The sequence below is a fragment of the Gouania willdenowi genome, chromosome 10 (assembly GCF_900634775.1).
Source record: "Gouania willdenowi chromosome 10, fGouWil2.1, whole genome shotgun sequence".
Classification (NCBI taxonomy): Eukaryota; Metazoa; Chordata; class Actinopteri; order Blenniiformes; family Gobiesocidae; genus Gouania; species Gouania willdenowi.
Window position 1 is genome coordinate 26911007 of NC_041053.1, and position 21218 is coordinate 26932224.

General features: G+C 41.7%; 1 protein-coding gene across 2 annotated transcripts in view; it reads left to right on the forward strand.

Moving 5' to 3' along the window:
• Positions 1-18637, forward strand: part of gpc4 (glypican 4) — a 34976-nt gene extending 16339 nt beyond the window's left edge. For both annotated transcript variants that reach the window (XM_028459990.1, XM_028459991.1), the window contains exons 2-9: positions 8939-9097; positions 13898-14295; positions 14477-14642; positions 15203-15333; positions 15421-15567; positions 16451-16575; positions 16657-16832; positions 17619-18637. In XM_028459990.1, the coding sequence (XP_028315791.1) occupies positions 8939-9097; positions 13898-14295; positions 14477-14642; positions 15203-15333; positions 15421-15567; positions 16451-16575; positions 16657-16832; positions 17619-17833 (1517 nt within the window). In that variant the 3' untranslated portion in view covers positions 17834-18637. The remainder of the gene's footprint in view (positions 1-8938; positions 9098-13897; positions 14296-14476; positions 14643-15202; positions 15334-15420; positions 15568-16450; positions 16576-16656; positions 16833-17618) is intronic.
• Positions 18638-21218: the final 2581 nt, after the last annotated feature.

The following is a 21218-nucleotide window of genomic DNA, read 5'->3' on the forward strand; positions in this document are numbered from 1 at the left end:
AAATAATCCTACAGAGACCTTCAGGACCTCAGATTGTGTACTCGGGTTTCTTACTTGTATTTTCTGCATGTGTCTGCGACTTTTACGACACTTAAATTGCCTGTATCTGTCCAGGGCTCTTTTGAGGTCATTTGTGCTGCTGGTGGTATTATTGGAGCTATTGGGCTTCAGAGGGGCGTCAGCTCCTGTGTGTGGTGGATGTGCTGGACGGCGGACAGGAGGGTGGGTCAGAGGACGGGACCTCTCTCAGAGGAGTTGCTGTTAACCCCTGACCCTGCTGGTTAAGCCTGCAGGGTGGTGGTGGGTGAGGGAGGGCACTTTGAGGTCCGTCTGGTTCAGGGGCACATGATGGCAGGCGGAGGAGGGGGTAGGGGGTGGGGGGTGCCGAGGTGTCTAATCTGGTTTTTGTCTCTGAGGCGTTTTCACCTCCCCCGCCGCCCCTCCTCTGAGAACTGAGTTTGAGAGGCAGGACAATGTCAAAGGGAAGTGACTTATTTTATGAGCCTTTTAAAGGGGATGGTGGTCTCCCCACAAAGGAGAGGCAGAGAATGCCATGACACACAGTCACATGTTTGTTTACAAGATGTTGCTCTCTTGTTTTGCCCACCATAAATGGTGGTTTTCCTCTTCTAAGTGACTCTTTGAACAATGCCTCTGCACCTATTTCATCTTAAAGCACTTGGAGCATCTGAAGGTGGAACAAGAGGTCTCTTAAAGGAGCTTTGTTTGACAACTGGAAGCCAATTCTAACATTGCAAGGATATCTAGTCTACTGTGACTCTTAAAGATATTTCATTGCATATAGTTTGGATACACTGTGCGATTTTTTTTTTTCAATCATTGTACTCAGCTCCAGCTCAAACTGTGCAACTCAGACGCAGAGCCCGAATGTGCGCAGCTCACGATTCATGTTCTCACACTGTACGTCCATACACGACACGTCGGGATCTTGTTTCCGGAAATGCAATGCACAAATTAGAAGAAGAAGAAGAACTCTGAAACGTCGCCATTAAAACAGGCGAAGAAGAAAAACCCGGAAGTGGAGAGACGCTCTCAAATCTCAGCAAAAAGAGCTTTAAAAAAGACAAGACGCCGATGTGATGGACACACGTGGGCAGTACAGTCCGTCAATTTTACAGCGGTCCTACGGTGTTCGCGCATGCGCAGTGTGAACGTTTACGGTAAGCCGGTCCGTGGCACTGCTTCAACTGTGCGACACCTTCATGAGGAGCGACTGGATTTCAAACATGTTTGACATGTTACGACCTACGATTGCTGATTGGGAGCTGGTTGTGAGGTGTTAATCGCTTCTCGTGACCCCATGTATACTACACGATGCACAACACACGATCTTGCAGAGACTCACACGATCCCACAAAATAGTCGCACGAGTCTAAAATCGGCTCAAAATGGGCCAAAAATCGCAGTGTATGCCTGCCTTTAGGGGGGGCACAATGCGTTGATGCAAAATACGCGTGCCGATGCCTTGTCGGATGCAGAAAACAGGTAGCAACAAAATCTTCAAGCACGACGAACCTCTTCCACCATTTAGAAAAGTTCCACAAAGTTCAGCACGAAGAGCGTGTAAAACTACGTGCTGCATACAAGAACCTGAGACCTCCACCCAAACAAACCACGCTGAAATTTTCAATGACTCGTGCTGTGCATTATGAAAGAAAAGTGTGGTGAGATTACCAAGGCAGTAGCTTACCATATTGCTAAGGACATGATCCCCATAATAAAGTCTACGATGGGCATGATGCTCTGTAAAACATTGAGACATCCGGAGGTCGCAGCGGGTCGATAACGTTGTAAACAGGACTCAAAACACCTTGTTACGTTTCACGGCACGATTTTTGTATGCGGGCGAAGCTCAAACGCTGCTTATGCCATTTCAGATGGGATGGTAACAGAAAAGTAACATAAAGCTCCGTCCATGCGCTCAGTACAAACCAGGAAGAAGGCAGGTCTGACTGAACTCTGACCTTACGTTACCATGGCCCTTAAAAGAACAGTCCTCAGAAGGCCATCATTACAGCGAGTGTTAGTTGTCTATATATTCTTTTTGTATGCCACTTTGGGTAATAGTATCTGTTAAATTCACAATTGTCAGTAATAATAAATAAATAATTGACAGTTAATTTATTATAATAATTAAAAAAAAAATAACTGTACAGCACTTCGGTCAGCTGACGTAGTTTTTAAAATGTGCACAAATGCACATAATTTGTTTTATACTTTTTGATATTGTTCTCTACACCTTATTAACAGGCCCATGTGTTTTCAACATAAATCTTAAATTCTGTTGGTTCAGGAAGGACACCGTGACAGGCTGCCGGCTCCCACTGCCTTTTTATTTTTTATTGAATGCTACCTCTGACTCTGAATGCATTATTTTGTACTTTTATATTCTGACTTGAATTTTATTTTTGAATTTTGAGTTGAAGAGCAATAAACATAATACAATGTTAAGGAATTTATGTTCATTTCAGATATGTAAATCAACTTGTATAAATTGCTGTTTGTCAATTTTTGGGGAGATAATCGAATCAAACTGTAAAAAGGAATTATTAGATTAACCCATGCATCGAAAAAATAATAGTAGTACACATCACCCCCTTGCTTCAAGGCATATCGTGACTGTATAGTTTAATAATGGTGCTGGTAGTGTATTTATTATCCATAGAGTATTTTCTAGCAGCTAGATTACATTATGCACACAACAACCTCTGCTATGGGTATTTTGAAACTAAGCTAAGAGAGGGCCTCTGATTTTCTGTGATCATGCAAAATGGATGGGAAAAAAACTGAATTTACGTTTCGAAACGGAGAAAGTAATCTGTCACGGAATAAGCAATCGATCCATGTTACAATGTGTTTAGTAATTGTTATTTTGTGATGAGAAATACATGAAGAGCTTCACCCACAGTATATTTTTAATGTGTTGTGATAAACGAGCGGCTCAGATTATGATGACTGCGTTCAATACTGAAATGGCTTTGGCACAAAGACAGGCTTAGCTGATGGTGTATTAGCTGAAGCAGTGATGAGTACCTGGTGACACGGCACGGCAGAAGAATTACACCTCCAGGCAAGCACACGGCTGCGTGGGACAGAAACTCACTACTAGCTATTTATTAATGTAATAACGAGGGGATTGATTTGTAGATACAGTATCTGCTCAAGTTTTTGAAACTTAATGAACCTTCTGTTTTTATGGAATCATGAAGCAGCAGTTTTAGAAATAAGGTGGATGTTGCCAATTGTTTCAGATTTGAAAACTGTAACAAGTCTCTAAATGAGATTTTTGCCAATAATTTTTGGCAAACTTGGGGGGAAATGTTTTAAAATGTGTTTTCATTATTACTGAATAATTAGATATTCAGCTTAAAAGCAGTAGCTACTGCCAATAAAAATGCTTTTCTAATAACTGAAGAGCTGGTGGAGGATATATTTCATGGTATTCACAGAGAATGTTGAGCACATGTTCCCCCAATTTACAGAATCTGATTTCATGTTCTGCACTTTGTTCTTTACAGAGTTGAGAGTAGCGTTCTCTCCAGGGAGTACGGCTGTAACGACTGAAGTTTTGTCAACACAAACATGTAGAATAGAGTCCAAGACTAGCTCTATAGATCAAGTCTACTGGCAAATAGAGATGAGAACTTTAGCTTGTAAAACAATGATGTGCATGATAACTGTATCCAAACGTAGAACACCAGGAATGGTAAACATGCCATACTACATCAATTATTGGTCCGGGTCAGGAGTGTTCATATAAGCCAAGGTTCATATTTCAACAAGTGATCAAATCCAAGTTTTTCGACAGAGGATTAAAAAAAAAGAGCCACCGAGTAGATGTGAAGCTACTTGCTATTCATCAATAGCAATTTAATGGTAGTTTAAGACATAAACAAAGGCACAGCAGGAATTCAGATGACTGTAAACTGTGAAAGATGAAGATAATGAGTCATCAGCATTGACGTAGGACACCAAATCTTTTTTGACATTTTGAAATGTTGCAATATTAGCACTATTTTTATAAATTTAAAAAGGTAATTTGAATAAAACAATTTTGTGCTTTTGAGCAGTTTTTTTTTCTATCAGGCGTCTGAAGAATTATCATCTAATAATTTACCTTTGGGTGTGGCCACGTTGGCCCTTGAACACAGCACTGCTCTGATTCTGCAGCTCGCTGACAGATCGACTGAGAAAGCTTTTTTATGAGGCAGAAATGTGTCAGTGTGAAGTTGATTTTTTAAAAACCGACTGTACCATTCCCACTTAGTGTTTGCTCTTTTTGCCTTCCTGACGCTCCATTTTTCTCCCTGCAGTTTGAAGAATTGGCTGCCAAAATGTTTTCACAAAGTATGCATTAGCTAAGAATCTTCTGTTTTTCTTACAGGCCTAATCCTCTACGCTAACAATGTGACATTTGTGCAGACATTCCTGTGAAATATTGACCATCTCACATTTATTTGTGTACTTTGGTAACTTAGCTATTTTCCACATGGATATAGGGCCTTTTGATTGTACGCCTGGCTGTGCTGTGAGCAAGCGGGGAGGCCCTGCTGGAAGAGGAGAGGGAGAGAGGGAGGGAGAGAGGGAGGGGGAGAGAGAGATAGAGAGAGAGAGAGAGAGACTCCCTGTACCTCTAATCGTGCTTGTACAAAGAGCCATGTGTTGAGCAGTGATGTGTGAATATGTTTTGGTAGGAGCTGCCAACGGGGTGTGGGTGTGTGCGCCAGTTGGGTGATGGCTGGAGAGCAAGATGAGTTTAAGGAGAGCTTTGTTGGAGAAGTGACTTATTTTGGACTTGATCCCGGGCTAAGGGGATCAGTTTATGGAGCCAGTGTTCACCATTCCAACTAGTGGACTGTTTAGAAAGCTGTGAATCACTTCTTACCTTTCATTTACTGTTTATTTTCTGGCTTTTTAGACAGTAATTAAGGCAGAGCGGGGCGTATTTCACCATGCTGGTGTTCTTTCAAGATATGTGACTGTCAGGTTTGTTGATCTTTGAGAAATAGAAGTTTGGAGTCTGGATGTGTTGCAAAAAACACTATGTATTTGTCGATAAATATATAAATAAGAGACTTTCCCCAAAAAACAAGTAAATGTCACAATTGTCATGACACATAACACATAACAGAGAACTCCAAGATGTATGCAACTATCTGTTGGAGTCTCTGTGCCCTTTGTCGGGTTTGTATGCTCTCTCTGAAGATGTATAAGTTGTTGTTTTTCTTTCTTTCTACTAGACAAAAAAATAATCACAGATGAAAGGTTCTTTCATGTTGGTAAGACTGCCAACCTGTCCAGTCTGTATCTTAACTATACTGGGGTAGATTCTACCGCCATGCTGACCTAAGTAGGATAAATATGCCTTAAAGGGGGATAGATAAGGAAACGAACTTACCATGCTTGATCCAGTAGTTAATTGTATAAAGTGAGTTTTGTAATTTGAGATATTGAAATATATATATATATATATATATATATATACATATATATCTATATATATGTGTAATAAATATCCCAGGCTGCAGTAGCAATGCTACATCCACAAAAACGGGTAAAAAAAGGATTGTCTGTATTGTATTATTTGTCAATTGAAAATACTATGGTTATTTGAAAATACTATAGGGATCCTACAAATGGGTACGTCGCCTCAGATTTCAGAAAACGTTAAAGCTCCAGGTTTTGTACAACGTGCAAGTCCTACCAGCAGCAGGAATGTGTGCACAAGCTGGTGGGGAAAACTAAACAAGCTGTTAGTGCTGGGATGTAATGAAAGAATCCCTGTGTTCTCCCAAATTTGAGGAGCTGTGCTAAAAACAAAACATTATTGCAGCTGTGACTGCATTGGTTGCACCAAGACCCTCGTTTTAAAATACATGTGTAGCTCACTTTTGACAAAGTTGACAGTTAATGTTCTTTTATTAATGACACAAGCAGGTCGGAAAATGGATGGATACAGATTATACAGATTAATATAACAATGGACCGTCATTTTATGTTACAGTTATTAGCTCCGCCCCTTGTGATATGTTCCAATTTATAGCTCTGCCCCTTGTGATATATTACAATAATAGCTCCGCCCCTGTTGTTACGTTAGTTATTAGCTCCGCCCCTTGCGTTATGTTACAATTTATGAGCTCCTCCTTTTTTGTTACGTGACAATTTATAACTCCACCCCTTGTGTCACGTAACAATTATTAGCTCCGCCCCTTGTGTTACGTTACAATTTATGAGCTCCTCCCCTTTTGTTACGTGACAATTAGCTCTGCCTTTTATGTTATGTCACAGTTATTAGTTCCACCCCTTGTGTTATGTTACATTTTATAGCTTCGCCCCTTTTGCTACGTTACAGTTATTAGCTCCGCCCCTTTTGTTATGTTACATTTCATAGCTCCTCTTGTGTTACGTTACAATTTATAGCTCCGCCCCTTGTGTCACAAGATTGTGCGGCTGCTCAGACGGCCCTTCCCTCTCTCCGGTCTAACTCTCCGTCCGGTGTAACCCATCTTGGGCGCACACATGACTCTAGTGGCTGTGCTTTGCTCGTGGTAGACAATTTTATGAAATTATTCATTAACTGTAGCATTACCGTATAAACAAATGCGACATATCACAGCTTTGAACCAAGGTGCAGCTATGTAGCAAGTATGAGCTCTGTCTGTCCATGAACACCAGAGATATTTGAGGCACTGACAGACAGACAGAGATTCCTTGCTTTTAAAGAGATATGTAGTTTGTTTTGCCTTTCTTGCTGTTTCAGTACTTTCAGGGTCTTTTTAGTGACTTCCATCAATCACATGTCATTGCATTCATTTAGTTTGCTCCTTGATCTCAGGACCATTGACACCTGTCATGGTTTCAACAAAAAAAAAAAAAACGTTTATTTAATCTTTTTTAATTCTCTAAATTTGTGTGGTGAGCTTTGAAAATAGTTAGATTTTTGCATTCTCTGTTTTCAATACTCTCCGTGCATGCAAACCTGAAGTGTTACCGAGGATTATCTGCTATTGTATACTTGTGTCTGAAACCATCCTTCTCACCTGCACGTGAGTGAAAAGTTAATCCTCTCCTCTTAAAAACTGTCTTCTGGAAGGACAGAGAACTGTGGAGCTTCAGCACTGAACTATCAATCAGTGCTGCTCTAAGAGCTGGGCTTTAGTGGATAGAAAATGTAATTACCTGCCATTAAAGGGTGGGCTTACCAACCAAGGTGTGGTTTGATCCTGGTGTTGAGGTGCATATAATAGTGGTTGCTCGACACTGATGTTGGTTAAAAGTCGAGCATGCTTCAAAGCAGGGGCACATCATTCCTTTTCCTCGAGGTAATGTTTTCTGTTGCATGGTTTTGATCTTTGTCTGTCCTCCAACACTGCTCAACTTCCTGCATTTGTTATCATTAGGGCTAGTATTCCCTGTTCTAAACAGCTTGAGTTATCACAATTATTGCATCTTCTTCCACACTTTCTCTGTGTGCTCAGTTAAAGTGGGAATACTTGAACTGTGTATTCAATCATTGATGAGGCTGTTTACAATGTCGCAATACCATTGTGTTAATATAAAACATGCGAGCACCACTGACTTCCAATGATTGAACAACCTTGGCAAACAAAGATGTGAGATAAACATTTATACACGGACAATTTTCCACACGTACTCAAGTAAGTGTTGGCCATCTCACTGTTGCACCAAAATCTACATTTAGGATGCATTCATCCCAGTATAGTCCCGGAATTGGTCCGAATGGGACAGCTGGTATTTGTATCACCTTGGTTTGGCGTTCAGAGCGCAACTTCTGATCCACACCAAACAGCCTCTAGTGCAGTTGCATGAGCTCTTGCTTGAATGGGCTGTTACTGGGGTAGAGACTTCTCTGGGCAGAAAAACAGAAACCCAAAGAAGAAGCCCTCATCTTTGAGTCCACAGAAACTTCTGCCTTCTCCGTTGGTTTTTTCATAACATTCAACAATAGAGCAGCAATGTGTTGCCGTGTTTTTGGTAGTTTTAATGCCCTTTTTTGTGCTGTCACCGGTTCTCCTGATCTCCCACAATGCTGTGTGCTCTACATAATCTCCCACACTTTTGTTCACAGTGCATCTAATCGCTCTAGGCTTTGATTGGAAATGCTTCAAGATAGGGTTGGGTACCGAGAACCGGTTCCAAAAGCGCCGCTTTTACCGTTTAAATTATCAACTTACGGAGTTACTAAAGGATGAGTTCACCCAGAATGTAGGCTTATTCAAGAAGTTAACAGCTTTAATTTTGCCCCGGTAAATTGAGGAAGTGTAGTACAGCCCTCCGCTGAAGCCGTCTCACTGTAATCCAAGGGAGGGGCTGCAGCCTCTGCTCTACAGACAGTGACAGCCGGGGAGTTGTTGCTTGAAGTTGCTTTAAAAAGTTCAAATTTTTCAACTTTATGCGACTAGGTCGTGCAGGACCTAGTTGCCAGAATAATAATAATCTTCCTCAACAAGAACTGTTGATTTTTGTCACATGACTGCTCCAGGTTTTGAGTATGTTTTATTTTGTTTCATATACTGTACATTTACCTGGGCTGCAGCTCTTTGTCTTTTAGACGGCTGCCAACTTGTCGTGTTATTTCTGCATGTTTCAGTTTTACAGTTACAATTGGGGACCATTGTATTAAATATCCTAATTACAGTACAGCAACCAAATTAAACTGTATCAACTAAGTGAATTAATTAAAATGGCCTGTGTAAAGGTTTTTTCAAATGAAAAAATTATCCCGTGAAATCTGTGACCTGTTGACCTGCACATCTCAAAGAATCGGAATCGAGAATTGTTTAGAACAGGACAGAACTGTGTTGTTTTATTTGGCACCAATGTGTGTCATTGTGGACGGCTATGGCTGTGTGAAGCAGGGAATAACATGCTCACTCTTTTTCACTATTTGTTCCAGGAGCACCCCTGAAAGTGTGTCCGCAGGGCTTCTCCTGCTGTACAGTTGAGATGGAGGAGAAGCTGAGCCAGCAAAGCCACACAGAGATCAAAGCTCCCGTCTCCATGCTCAGCACCAACCTACAATCCACCTTCAAACAGAAGCACGACCACTTTGACAGTAAGCAAACGCACTGCAACAATCCAAAGCACCAGCCACATTCAGGGACACTCTCTCACTGCACTTGTGCTTGGGTTGCACTAGTTTTGACAGACGCTCCCACCTGCCAACAAAACGGAGACAGTCGGTCTGAGTCTGGTGCGCCTGTCCACCTGTCTTTTAGCGTCTTAGCTCAATGTCTCAACGTGCCCCCAGCTAACTGCTCAGTCCCCTAACCATACCAGCTTCAAACTCCCCAGACAGACCACACACATCTTCAGATTTAGTCTTCTCTGTACTTCCTGTTCTTGTGTGTGAGCACATGTGTGTATGCCTGTAAATATTAGGATCGGGTTTCCACTGGTGAGAGCTGGAGTGCATGGGAACTTGCATCCATACTGACTCACAGAGGAAGCAGCACTGCTTTGAATATCCCTGGCCATCCAACCATGCCTCCACTGGCGCTCTACAAAGAAGCCTGATAAGATAGTTGGGCCGAGGAGTTGACCAGGGCTTATCAGAATGAAACTGATGGCTCTGAAACATTGTAAATGCTGTGGACTTCTGCTCATGAAGAAAGGCTCTATGTGTAGTGTATTGTGTGGGTGTGCACATTCGCGGGTTAGAGACCTCCAAATATTATGTGTCTGTGAAAGGCAGCGAGGGATAGTCAGAAATGGGGAGCGTGTGTATTGCATCCAGATGTGAAGAGGAATGTGACGTGTTGGAATGCAGTTGCTGTCGTCCCCACCCCTCTTTTTCTCTTCTCTTGCTGCCCTTTGTCCCCAGCTCACGCTGCACTCGCCCAAAGCCCCAGTGTTTGCCCCTCAGAGTTCGTTTCTGCACAGCGCTCCGATTATGTTTCACTGCATGCTCACTCGTTCATGTTCTTCTCCTTTTTATTCTCATTCTTAAAGACTCAAAGCTCATCTTACCCTTTGGGTCCAAATGTTTTTGCAGGGTTTCAAAGAACTGGTTTTCAAAGAGGAGTATATTGATTTTGTTCAGGAATATTTTCAACCAAAAATCCTCAACATTGTGGTGAATTCTTCACAAAAATTGGCTTCAAGTTTGCAGATTTCTTATTGCAAAATCAGTCCCTCTGACTTGGAACTCTTTGCACAATCTTGTGCAATGTAATGATGATTACATCGATTACTTTGCTGTGCAATGACCGTGTGTGATTAGTGAGAATTTTGGAAAGAAAATGCAAGAATGCTACATGCATGAGACTGCACTGAAATATCATACACAGGAGATGAGCTGCTAACATGTTGCCTTTCTAGTCGTCTGTATGTGGGCAGCGGCGAGGCTGACGGTGAAAGTCCTCCTTCGTCTCTCACCCATTTCATCCCTGCAGGCAGGTTGCTGCTGTCTCTGAGCTGTTAGATGTGGGATCCCTTTACAAAAGCATGCTGTGTGTTGTCCTCCAGCTTGACCGTAGAGCGTCTCTCTGGTGACAAGCTCAGGTTGCAGCCTGATTATCTCCTGTTGTCACAACCAAATACCCTGAACACGGCGAAACTGGTGTAAGATGCTCTAATCATGTTTGCGGTGACCAATAGCAACAAAGAACACGTCAACGTGCACAGCTGCAACTGTACATGAAGAAGACAAGTTGCAACAGCACTAACAAACTCAGGAAGTGGTGCATGTGATTAGACAGGCTCTCATCATGCGCTCGAAGCGAGGAGTCACGGCCAATTAAGAACTGAGCTAGAAATAGTTCTCTCTCCTCTCCGAGACTCGTCCGTGTGTGTTTGTCCGGGACTCTGCCTGTCTGTCCCCATGCACTAACCCTGTCCAGCAGAGCAGGTCCATGTCTAGGATTTAATCACATGGATTAAGGCCCCTTCCCTCCAGAGACACACACACACACACACATCCATCTAAACCACTGAGGTCCAGCAGCAGGAGGGACAGAATCTCTTCCCAAAAGAAAAGGGAGAAGCTCGGGACTAATTGGCACAAATAGGATGCAATTACTGCCTGGGCTGGGGATTGGGAGGAGTGGACTTTATAAGGGGTGCTGGTGGGAGATGTGGGGCGATCTCTGAGGTGGAGGAAGTGGGAGGAGACAGGTCAGCTCCTATGTTCCTCTGATGGATTGGCCCTGAGATAGTTCTACATAATTTAGGGCTTTCTCTGCAGCATGTGGAAAATGCGACAGGGGAGGTTGAGAGGGTGTACGGAGGAAGGAAGAGTCGGACATTTGGACTCGGGAGTCTTCCTTACGTTTCCCTCACCGCTCATTCTTCCTCCTGTGTGACCTTTACCCTAGATTCTCTCAGACCATTGGCTGAGCGACAGGCACATTTTTTTAATGGAAAAATCCGGAGGGAGCGCTTTGCTCCTCAGCCCGCTGGCAGACGGCTGCGAGTCATAAACGGTTTTTAATGACAATACAGGATGCCTGTGTAATGCTGCTCATAGACTAGCACCACTCGCTCAGTCTGCGCCCAGCGCACCCTATCAAAGTAATTCCTCAACTTATCCGTTCAGATCACAAACATCGGCTCCCTGATAAACTCTAAAAGGAAATAGAGAAGTTAATGGTTCTTTTCATGCTTCAGGTGTCAGCGTCATCCTCCACTTTCCAGTGACTTTCAGCTTGTGGCTACGCTGATGGTCCACGGGTGGGGGTGGACGTTTTGGTTTAATCTCTGTCAATGGAGCATGGAACTTGGTGCCCTCTCCACTGTTTGTGTGTGTGAGTGAATTGTGTTTCAGGGAGGCAGGAAAACAGTGGTGGGGGTTTAAATGGAGGGGTTGCAGTGTTTCCGGTATCCTTGGCGACACAGTGGGGATTTGGAGTTAAAAAAGCCCTCAACTTAACCCGCCACACGCACCCCTCCCCTATCTCATTTCTTCTTTTTTAGTGTGTCAGTCTGAAGTGGAAGTGACAGCGCTACTTGGGATTGTGTGTGTGTGTGTGTGTGTGTGCGCGCGCTGGTGGCAGAAAGCATTTAGTGACTCCTCCTGTGAAAGCATGGGAACTTTACATTTCAAAGCTGCTCAGTGGGCAGCCAGAGAAACTGCAGTGGGATAGAAGTTTAGTAAGTGTGGGGGGTGTATGCTACATGCATGAGAGACTGAAGGTGAAACAGTTTTCAGAGACTCTGAGGAATTCTCATTTTGTTCAGATTAAGAAAGTTGGAAGGGGAGGGGGGTCCATGGGAAGGTGTATGTGCTGGATTATTGGGGATGGAGGGGGTGGGGGGGTGATGGACATTCCTTAGGATGAAGTAGGTCATTGTTCCCTGTCTCTAGTGAAGAGAGCTCTCTGAAGGAACTGATGAAGTGAAAGCAGCCAAAGGAGGGGGGCACTACAGGTCCACATACGGGAGGCAGTGGGTGGGGGTCACATTATTCAGTAATCCTATTGAAAATGTCTCTGAAGGACAGTCTAAGAGAAGCTGGCCAGAAAGTAGAGCGAATGGAATGTGACAAGAGACAAATGCCATTGATGGTGGTCAGCTCGGAGCAGATTGATGCGGAGAGACGCTCCCACTGAATGGAGAGTCGTCCGAGAGCAGGAGGCGCTCCGCTCCGTGAAGATGCTCCTGGCCCATTCCCTTCCTCTCCTATCCCATCATACTGGCTCATCAAACACATTCCACTGCCTTTCATTGGCACTTTTTCTTTCCAAGTCCATTAGAGTATCAGGATTTGGGGCTTGGGTAAAATGAAATAATCTGGTTTCCATTGGTGGCAGTAGCTGCTTCCACAAATCATCCATCCATCTACGGTAGTTTGTTTTTCATATTAGTGGAGCCTCTCTCAGCCTGCAGAGGGCACAGTGCAGCGCACCATGGGCAGATCTCCAGTCTGTGCCAGGACCAACACTTGGCATACACGCTTAGACACAGCAGTAAATCTCGAAGTCCTTAACAGGACTAACCAGTAAACGTCTTAGTAAAATATTTTTTTGTTTGCATTAAAGTTTTTAAGTTTACATGAGGAGAAATGCTTGGTCTCAAAATTGTAAAGGTAAATTTACTCAAGATTAATTACAACCTTTGTATGGTTTCTGTTTTAAATGTGGCCACTGAGTGTTGATATGTTGCTGCCCTCATGCACAGGTCGGAGCTCTTCATGGAAAGAAACAGAAGCTACATCTGTCAGTGTTTGTGTAAAGAATAGATTCCTTTGTTATCAATGAACTTATCACACACTGTGTATTAATTTGTTTGTCTGTTTGCAGGATTTTTCCAAAAGTACTTTACAGATTTTGTAGGATCTAGATCAATACACTGATTTTGGATTTTTTTTTAAATGCCAAAAAATCCCTTTATTTCATCATTGGCTTCATTTAAAAAAAATAATAATAATAATATAGCAGTTTATAAATGACTGTTCTTTATGAACATTGACTCATTTTTTGTCAAGTTTTTTTCTCAATTACCTCAGTTTCATCTGTATTGGATCCGGATTGAGCATTTTATTGTGATTTTTCAAGAGAAAAAAATGAGGGTGCCCATAAATTTAGATAAAGGGGATTTTAATGAACGAGAGGTCTCGTTAATTAGTTTCTAGGTGTTTTCAATACTCGTTTCATATGTCGTTGACGGGCATTAAAATTTTGCTGCGTGTTAATGTCAAAATATGATAAAAGCTGTGTGAGTCAGTTGGCTCACTCACTCTTGAATAAAATGATTTCTCGGTTCCAATTGTTGGCACAGTGGGCAGAGTGTTGACATCTGCTGGCATAGCTAGGAATGTTACAGGCTATGCTCCAGTGTTCTTTTCAAACTCAATGTCCTCCATGACATCTCTTAAAAATTTCTGACATTCCCTCTGTCTTTTTTTTTTTTTTTGCAGAGTTTTTCCGAGAACTTCTCAAAAATGCGCAGGTCTCGCTGCACAGCATGTTCGTCCGGACATACGGCATGATGTACGTCCAGAACTCTGAACTTTTTAAGGACTTTTTTGAGTCCCTGACGCGGTACTACCTGTCAGGCAGCGCCGCCGTCAACCTAGACTCTATGCTGTCGGACTTCTGGGCCGACCTGCTGGAGAGGATGTTTCGACTCGTCAACGTGCAGTACGAGTTCGACGACGCCTACATGGAGTGCGTCAGTCAGCACACGGAGCAGCTGCAGCCGTTCGGCGATGTGCCGCGGAAGCTTCGCATCCAGCTCACGCGGGCTTTTATCGCCGCTCGCACCTTTGTGCGTGGCCTGAAGCTCATGCCAGAAGTCGTCAACAAAGTTTCTACAGTAAGTGGGATATGTTTTTCATCTTTGCACATGTGACTACTGCATCCCTGTGTTTTGATGATGTGAACCACTGTGAATGACGTGTTTTCCTCATTGGTGACTGATTGCTTTTCCACATTAAGGATAGAGGATTTTTTACAGTATCTTTGATAGTTGCAAACTGTCCCGTTGCCTCTCGCAGGTCAATGCGTCTCCAAACTGTGTGCGAGCAGCCACAAAGATGTTGTACTGTCCCTACTGTTCAGGCCAAGTGGCCGTGAAGCCCTGCCAGAATTACTGCCTGAATGTGATGAGAGGGTGTTTGGCCAACCAGGCCGACTTGGACACAGAGTGGAACAATTTCCTAGGTGAGTGTATAGTGTGGACCCTTTGCTCATCTGGATTAAGCTATTTGTTTGTGTTTGTCTCCGCCTAGTGGTAGCTTTGTGCAGCATGATGGTCATGATGATTATGTCAAGACTTGTTACTATATTTATATCAATCCTGGTATTAATATGTAGGGGTGTGCATTGACTTGAATCTGAGGTAAGGTAACTAACTGTAATTATTGCTTCTACAACAGTTTTTAAGTAACCACATACATCTATAAAAGTGCAATCAACTTCCAAGCTAAAATGCATTGAGGAGTGAGGTAGTTGATCACTGACACCAAGTGACCAGGTGTTTACATGCTATGCATATGTTACCGCAATTAAATGTTTTTTTTTCATTAAAAAGCATGATTAAAAAAAATAATTTGGACATTTTTTTTGGATCGATACGATAATTGTGCGGTGAAATATTGTGATATTTTGCTGTATTATGCCCTTATTAATATGTAATCTAAAATGCTGTAGGTTTCCTTATCATTGATTTGTTTTCAACACTATTGTACTTTTGTTCAAGTGATTTTTCTTCTACTTTTCAGATGCCATGGTGGGTTTAGTCGAGAGACTTGAAGGTCCATTCAACTTCGAGTCTATCGTAGACCCCATCGATGTGAAGATATCAGATGCCATCATGAACATGCAGGAGAACAGCATGCAGGTGTCCCAGAAAGTCAGTATCACCTTTGCCAGTGAGAGTGTGACTAGCCATGAGTGAAGGAAGGATTCAGATCCACTCAGTGTGCTTGTTCTGGTTCAGGTTTTCCAAGGATGCGGGACACCCAAACCAAGTCCAGCCTTCCGTTCCACACGATCCATAAAGGAAACGGCGTTCACCGGCCGCTTCCGTCCTTACAATCCTGATACAAGACCAACCACTGCTGCTGGGACCAGTATAGAACGATTGGTGAGGACAAACTGCACAGATCTGTGACTTTTTTTTAGGGCTGGGCATCACTGATTGGCTGTAAATAGGTTTGAGCAAACGTGTTAAAATATTAATAAAATCTAAGACTTTACTCTCACCAAATAAATTGCTATTTCAGACAATTACTCAATTGGTTCAGCCTTATTTTAGAAATGCCATCAAAGTTCTCATATTCCAGCAATAGCTACAGGAACCTAATATTTGGGGAATTTATTCATCTTCAAAAGTTTTTTTAAATCTTCATATTTAGGGACGCAGGATTCAAAAGTTAAACTGTAAGTCCATAAAAAAGATGAATGTTACCTTGTGCTTTAAAACCGATTACTTTGTGGCACATTCATTTGAGGCACATGTGTCAAACTCAAGGTCCGGGGGCCAAATCTGGCCTTTTAGAGCATCCAGTTCTACCCGCAGGAAAAAGTGAAAATGACAGAAAACCTCAATTATTGAGTAAATTACCAAATTATCCAATTGTCCAGATGTCTGAAATTCACCAAATCCACACCTATTTCAGGGGCTTGCATTTTCCTTTTTTTTATATCACATGAATGCAGTCATTTTTAATTGCAAATTGTGAGAAATTGCAAGTTTTGTGGGAAAGATTGAGTTCTTTCCACAAAGAATTCCACAAAATTCCTCGAAATTACACAAAAATTGGTAACAAAATGAAGATTTTTTTTTTAGTGAATTGAACTGATATCAAAAACCAGGGCACAATAATGTTAAAGTTGTTCTTTTTTTACCTCACCTAAAATCTACGGGATGTTTCTGAGGGATGTTTGGAGATGTCAGGAACCAATCTGTGGTTTGTCAGGGTGGGACAAAAATGTCAGTGATTTTGACTGATGTGTTTTTACTACAGACTAATGAAGTGAAAAAGAAGCTGAAACATGCCAAGAAGTTCTGGTCGACGCTACCAGAGACGGTATGTGCAGGTGAGAGGATCGAGCCTGGTGATGAATGCTGGAATGGAACGGCCAAGAGCAGGTAAACAGAATCACTAGTCACAGCATCCTGAGACTAAATCATAAATCCACCAGTGTTAACACTGACCCTTGCTTTGTATAGGTATGAAGCCGTCGTTATTGGCAACGGGCTGGCTAATCAGGTGTCCAACCCTGACGTGGATGTGGACATTACCAAACCAGATCGAGTGATCCGCAGTCAGATCGCAGTTCTAAAGGAAATGACGAGCTGGCTCAAAGCTGCACACAGCGGTAATGACATCACCACCGTAGATACCGGTAAGGACGCCATCCAGCCACGGCCAGGGTTGAGGTCAATTACATTTTTCAACTATTATTATGTCTTCAATTATTAATGTTCAATTGCAACTCAGTTATGATTATGGTGACCTGCATTTTTTCCCATTACATTTATAAATAAAAAATTCACCCCTGAAAGTCAATTACAATTACATTCTCTATTGCTGAAGTTTAAATTAAATTAATCACAATTACTGAGCTTGAAATAAATAACTCCAAAAAAACATAACCTTCCTTTTGTGTTAGCATCTCTTATGATAACGGGCCAGTTTTGACTCTTGTCTTAAATCAGCTGTAAAATACACTAAAAAATATTATCTATCATCCAATTTGTTTTTCATCTCTTGTTACATTGTTAGGCTTCCTTATCTATGAAAATATTGGTATTAATATTTTTGGTCTGAGCCTTTTTTGTGTCAAAAATGGTAAAATGATCCTCAAGAGAACTGACAGATAGTAGAAAAGATTGATAAGTCGTTAACAATTATTAAAATGTTTCATATGTGTAATTCAGAGAGCTGTGACATAGTTCCACAGGTTTGCGTTCAATTTAATTGTAATTAACAGTTTTTATAGAATTTCCATCCCAATTGCAAAGTAAATTATCTGATTACAACATATTTCTTGACTTACAATTATAATTGCGTCATAATTGTTATTAATTAATCAATGATGTAATTACTATTCTAATTGACTCCAACCCTGTGTTTGTTGCCATTCTCTCCACTGCACTGCTGTGACCCTGTTGTCACTCTTTTGTTTCAGCCGAAGAGGACGGCAGCGGAGAAGAGGAGAGCGGCAGCGGCTGCGACTCTCCATCCTGTAACACGGACCAGGATATGTACTTCTCCACCCCAGCGAACCCCGTGAAACCCCGGCTCATCCCTGTGCAAAGTTGGGCCAGCGCAGCCGCACAGGGAAGCATGGCGCTGGCGCTCTGCGGCCTTGCACTGGCTTTCCTCGCTCCACACTGGAGATAAAACTGGCTCGGCGAGGAGGAAGAGAGCAAAAGATATGAAAAAGAAAAACAGAGCGATATGGGAAGAACTGTCAGAGAGACCTCAAAAAAAAAAGACTGCCTTCAAGATCTGGGACTGTCCATCAGTGTGGGGGGGGAGGGGAAGACTCTTCTTAACATTATAGTAACTTCAATATTAACTATTTGTATGTTTTCAGGACATCAGTGTACAGTGATATGATTCTTTCCACCTTTTCCTCTGCAGAGGAACCTCTTCATAAGTTGCTCTTTAGGAGCTACTGAATGGATCTGCTTGCAGCATCACAAGCATCTGATTGTCACTTCATGGCAAGACATAGTTTATTGTGTGCCTTCTTCAATGAGAACCATCAGAGAACACTGAGAGCCTGTATTGGGACACGTCTGTATGATTCTGAGCTTCCCCTGCCTTTTCAACCCCTCAAAGGTTAACTGTTAAGTTCAGTATATTTGTGCAAACTGTGAACGTTTGTGGATTTATACAAATATTCAAACTTCTTAAGTGCCTGTTGCAAGCTGAGCAGCAACTTGGGAGTTATGTTGAGTCATTAGGATGTAAAGGAGCACACAGATGTATCTGGAATCTTTAAAAACAAAAAAAAACAATAGTTCGCTGCTCTAGGCTTTTATCTCAACGTCATCCCATATTTCTGATCTAATCTCTAAAGTGGGTCATACAATATTCCCAGTGTGTATTCTCATTGTTGTTGTAATCTAGCAGCATAGAGTGTGTCTGAGTTAGATATGTGGCAGGTATCTCCCCCCCCCCCCCCCATTCCTAAAGAAGGCAAACGCTGACATGTCCTGATAGTCCTTTTTGGTACTGTACGCTCAGCTCAACTCAGATGATCTGACTTTGTTCAGTCTTACTCTAAGGAGAAGGATGGCAACAACAAGAGAAGAAGAGTAAAAGTCATGATTTGATTGAATGAAAATCAAAGATTATTTTGATACAGGGTTTTCTATGGAGGAGATGTAATTTTAGCTATTGTTGGTATGATGGTATATTTTAGGTACTACAGTGGATTTGATAGTTCAGGTGAAAGATTGGAGTGGAGCGTATGTAAGGGGCGTGCACAGTTTTACAGAGTTATGTTTTCCATTCCTGCCCCCCTCCCCTCCCACCCCCACTCTGTATCACACCACCCACTCGTATACATTTGCTGCGTCAGTATAAACATGCCGAACTCTTTGTCCTACCTATCCTCCACAATCCACATCCTCATTTCAACTTCAGGTGGGATGTTGCAGTAATGTTCACCATTTCCACTGAAAATAATGCAATGTAAAGGTGCCCGATGTGTGTTTGTTGTTTGATCGTTGGTACATTTTAGCAAAGATTGTAGATGTTTTTATGATCCCGATCGTCTCAATTTTATCTGAAGGTGTCCGAGTGCATCGCTGCAAACCGACAAGCACAATGAACGATGTTCTCTGTTGTCTGATAAGATAATCGAGTGTGTAACGCGCATCACCTGGCCATTTCATCTTTATAGTTTCGCTGCCGTGTGTAGCTTTTTTTGTACAGTAACTTATGCATGTATAATGATGTCGCTACAAACCTGCCCATGCCAAGGAGCTTTTTTTTTTTTTTTTTTTTTTTTTTTTTTTTTTTTTTTAAATATCAGGTCAGATGGAAAATGTGGTAGCTTTTCACAGTAATATATTGAATTAATGTCATTTGAGGGCTTTAATAGTCATTTAAAAAGTAATAAGAAATACACATTTTTAATGCTATCATTTGCTTGGAGGTTTGAAACAATACCATTCGGCTAAAAGAGGAAACGTTTATGCTTTTAGTTGCTCCTGCCTTTAAAATTGACAGAATTTTTTTTCTCCTGAAAATATGAAAAACTTTCTACCAAGGACTTAATAAGAATCTGACTGAAGGATTTGATGAAACATCTATGCAACCTGTATTAAATATAAAAGCCTTAATTTCACATCAGGAAGCTGTGCCTCAGCAAAGTGATCAGACATAATTCTGACAGATTAACTGATAGATTATTTTTTTTGTTAATGTTCTATCAACATTTCAACAAGAGCTCAAGCATGTGTGGGTGTCAGAGTTGCGTCGAATGTGAGGAAATCTGAGTTAAGGAAATAGGTTGAGTGTTGATGGTAAACGTCTGTGCTTGCGGGCCAGGGCAGAAACCTTTGTTTGTTTCTAATGTTGTTTTTTCCCTCAGCTGGCAGGAAGTTATTCCAGCTGCTGAAAGCTGTTCGGTCAATCCGCAGAGCAGCTTCAGTCTGGAGACGTTAAAGTTTAAAGGTGTTGGTCACTTTCCATCTGCCTTTGGCCTGAGAGAACAGAAAGAACTCGCTGTCAGTGAGCAGTGGGTGAATGACTGAAAAGAATGCAAAATGTGTAAATACAGAGCTGCCTGTTTTTTTTTTTTTTTTTTAGTTGTCTCTAAAAGAGGCCATAACAGTACATCAGATTTTTACATGTCAGAGTATCTCTTAAATGTTATGGAAAACAAGATGAGATAGATGTTAAATTGTAAGAGAAAGTGTATATTAAACATTTCTTAGTCTTGTTGAAATAAAGACTGCCAATATTTAAATTGCTTTTGAGTTTCATTTTGTTTCTCTCTTGTTTACCATCTCCACACACATACACACCTTACCACTCACAGGCTAGTCATATTTCTTGCTTCTCTAAGCTCAGGAATCTGTGCTGGAGGTCCCTGACCCAATCTCACATTCTCACATTACAGAGTCTGCTAATACCACTGTCCACGTTTCACTTAGACAGGGTATTGTATGCATTTTTATGTGATAAGTCAGGTCACTGGTTCGAATCCAACCTGGGCCTTCACTGTGGGATGTTGGGCAAGTCTTTTAACCCTAAGTGCTCATGTTGTATGTCGCTTTAGATCAGGGGTGTCAAACTCATTTTAGTTCAGGGGACAAATAAAGAGTTTAATCTCAAGGGGGGCACAGATTTTATGTGAGAAAAATTACTAATTTCAACATTATTATTATTATCGTGCCCTAGTTTGTATTTCAATGTATACATTGAATACACAATATGTCAGAAACCAACAATATCCACATACATAGGAGACAGATATCAGTCCCAACAGAATCTTCACTTTACATTTCTTAGATTTTGTGACCAATTTTTATGAAGTAAAATATGATCTAATAGTTTAAGGAAAATCGAAGGATTTTGTAAGAATTTTTACAACAGTTTAACATTAAAAATGACTTCAAGCATGTGTTATATAAGCATTGGCGGAAACTGAGCCACTGCACATATTGTTGGGTTTCATTTACACATTATTCATGTTTTCACTGTGATTTTTGCTTTCTCCTGCGGGCCGAGATGGATTATCCAGGGCCGGATTTGGCCCCTTGACTAT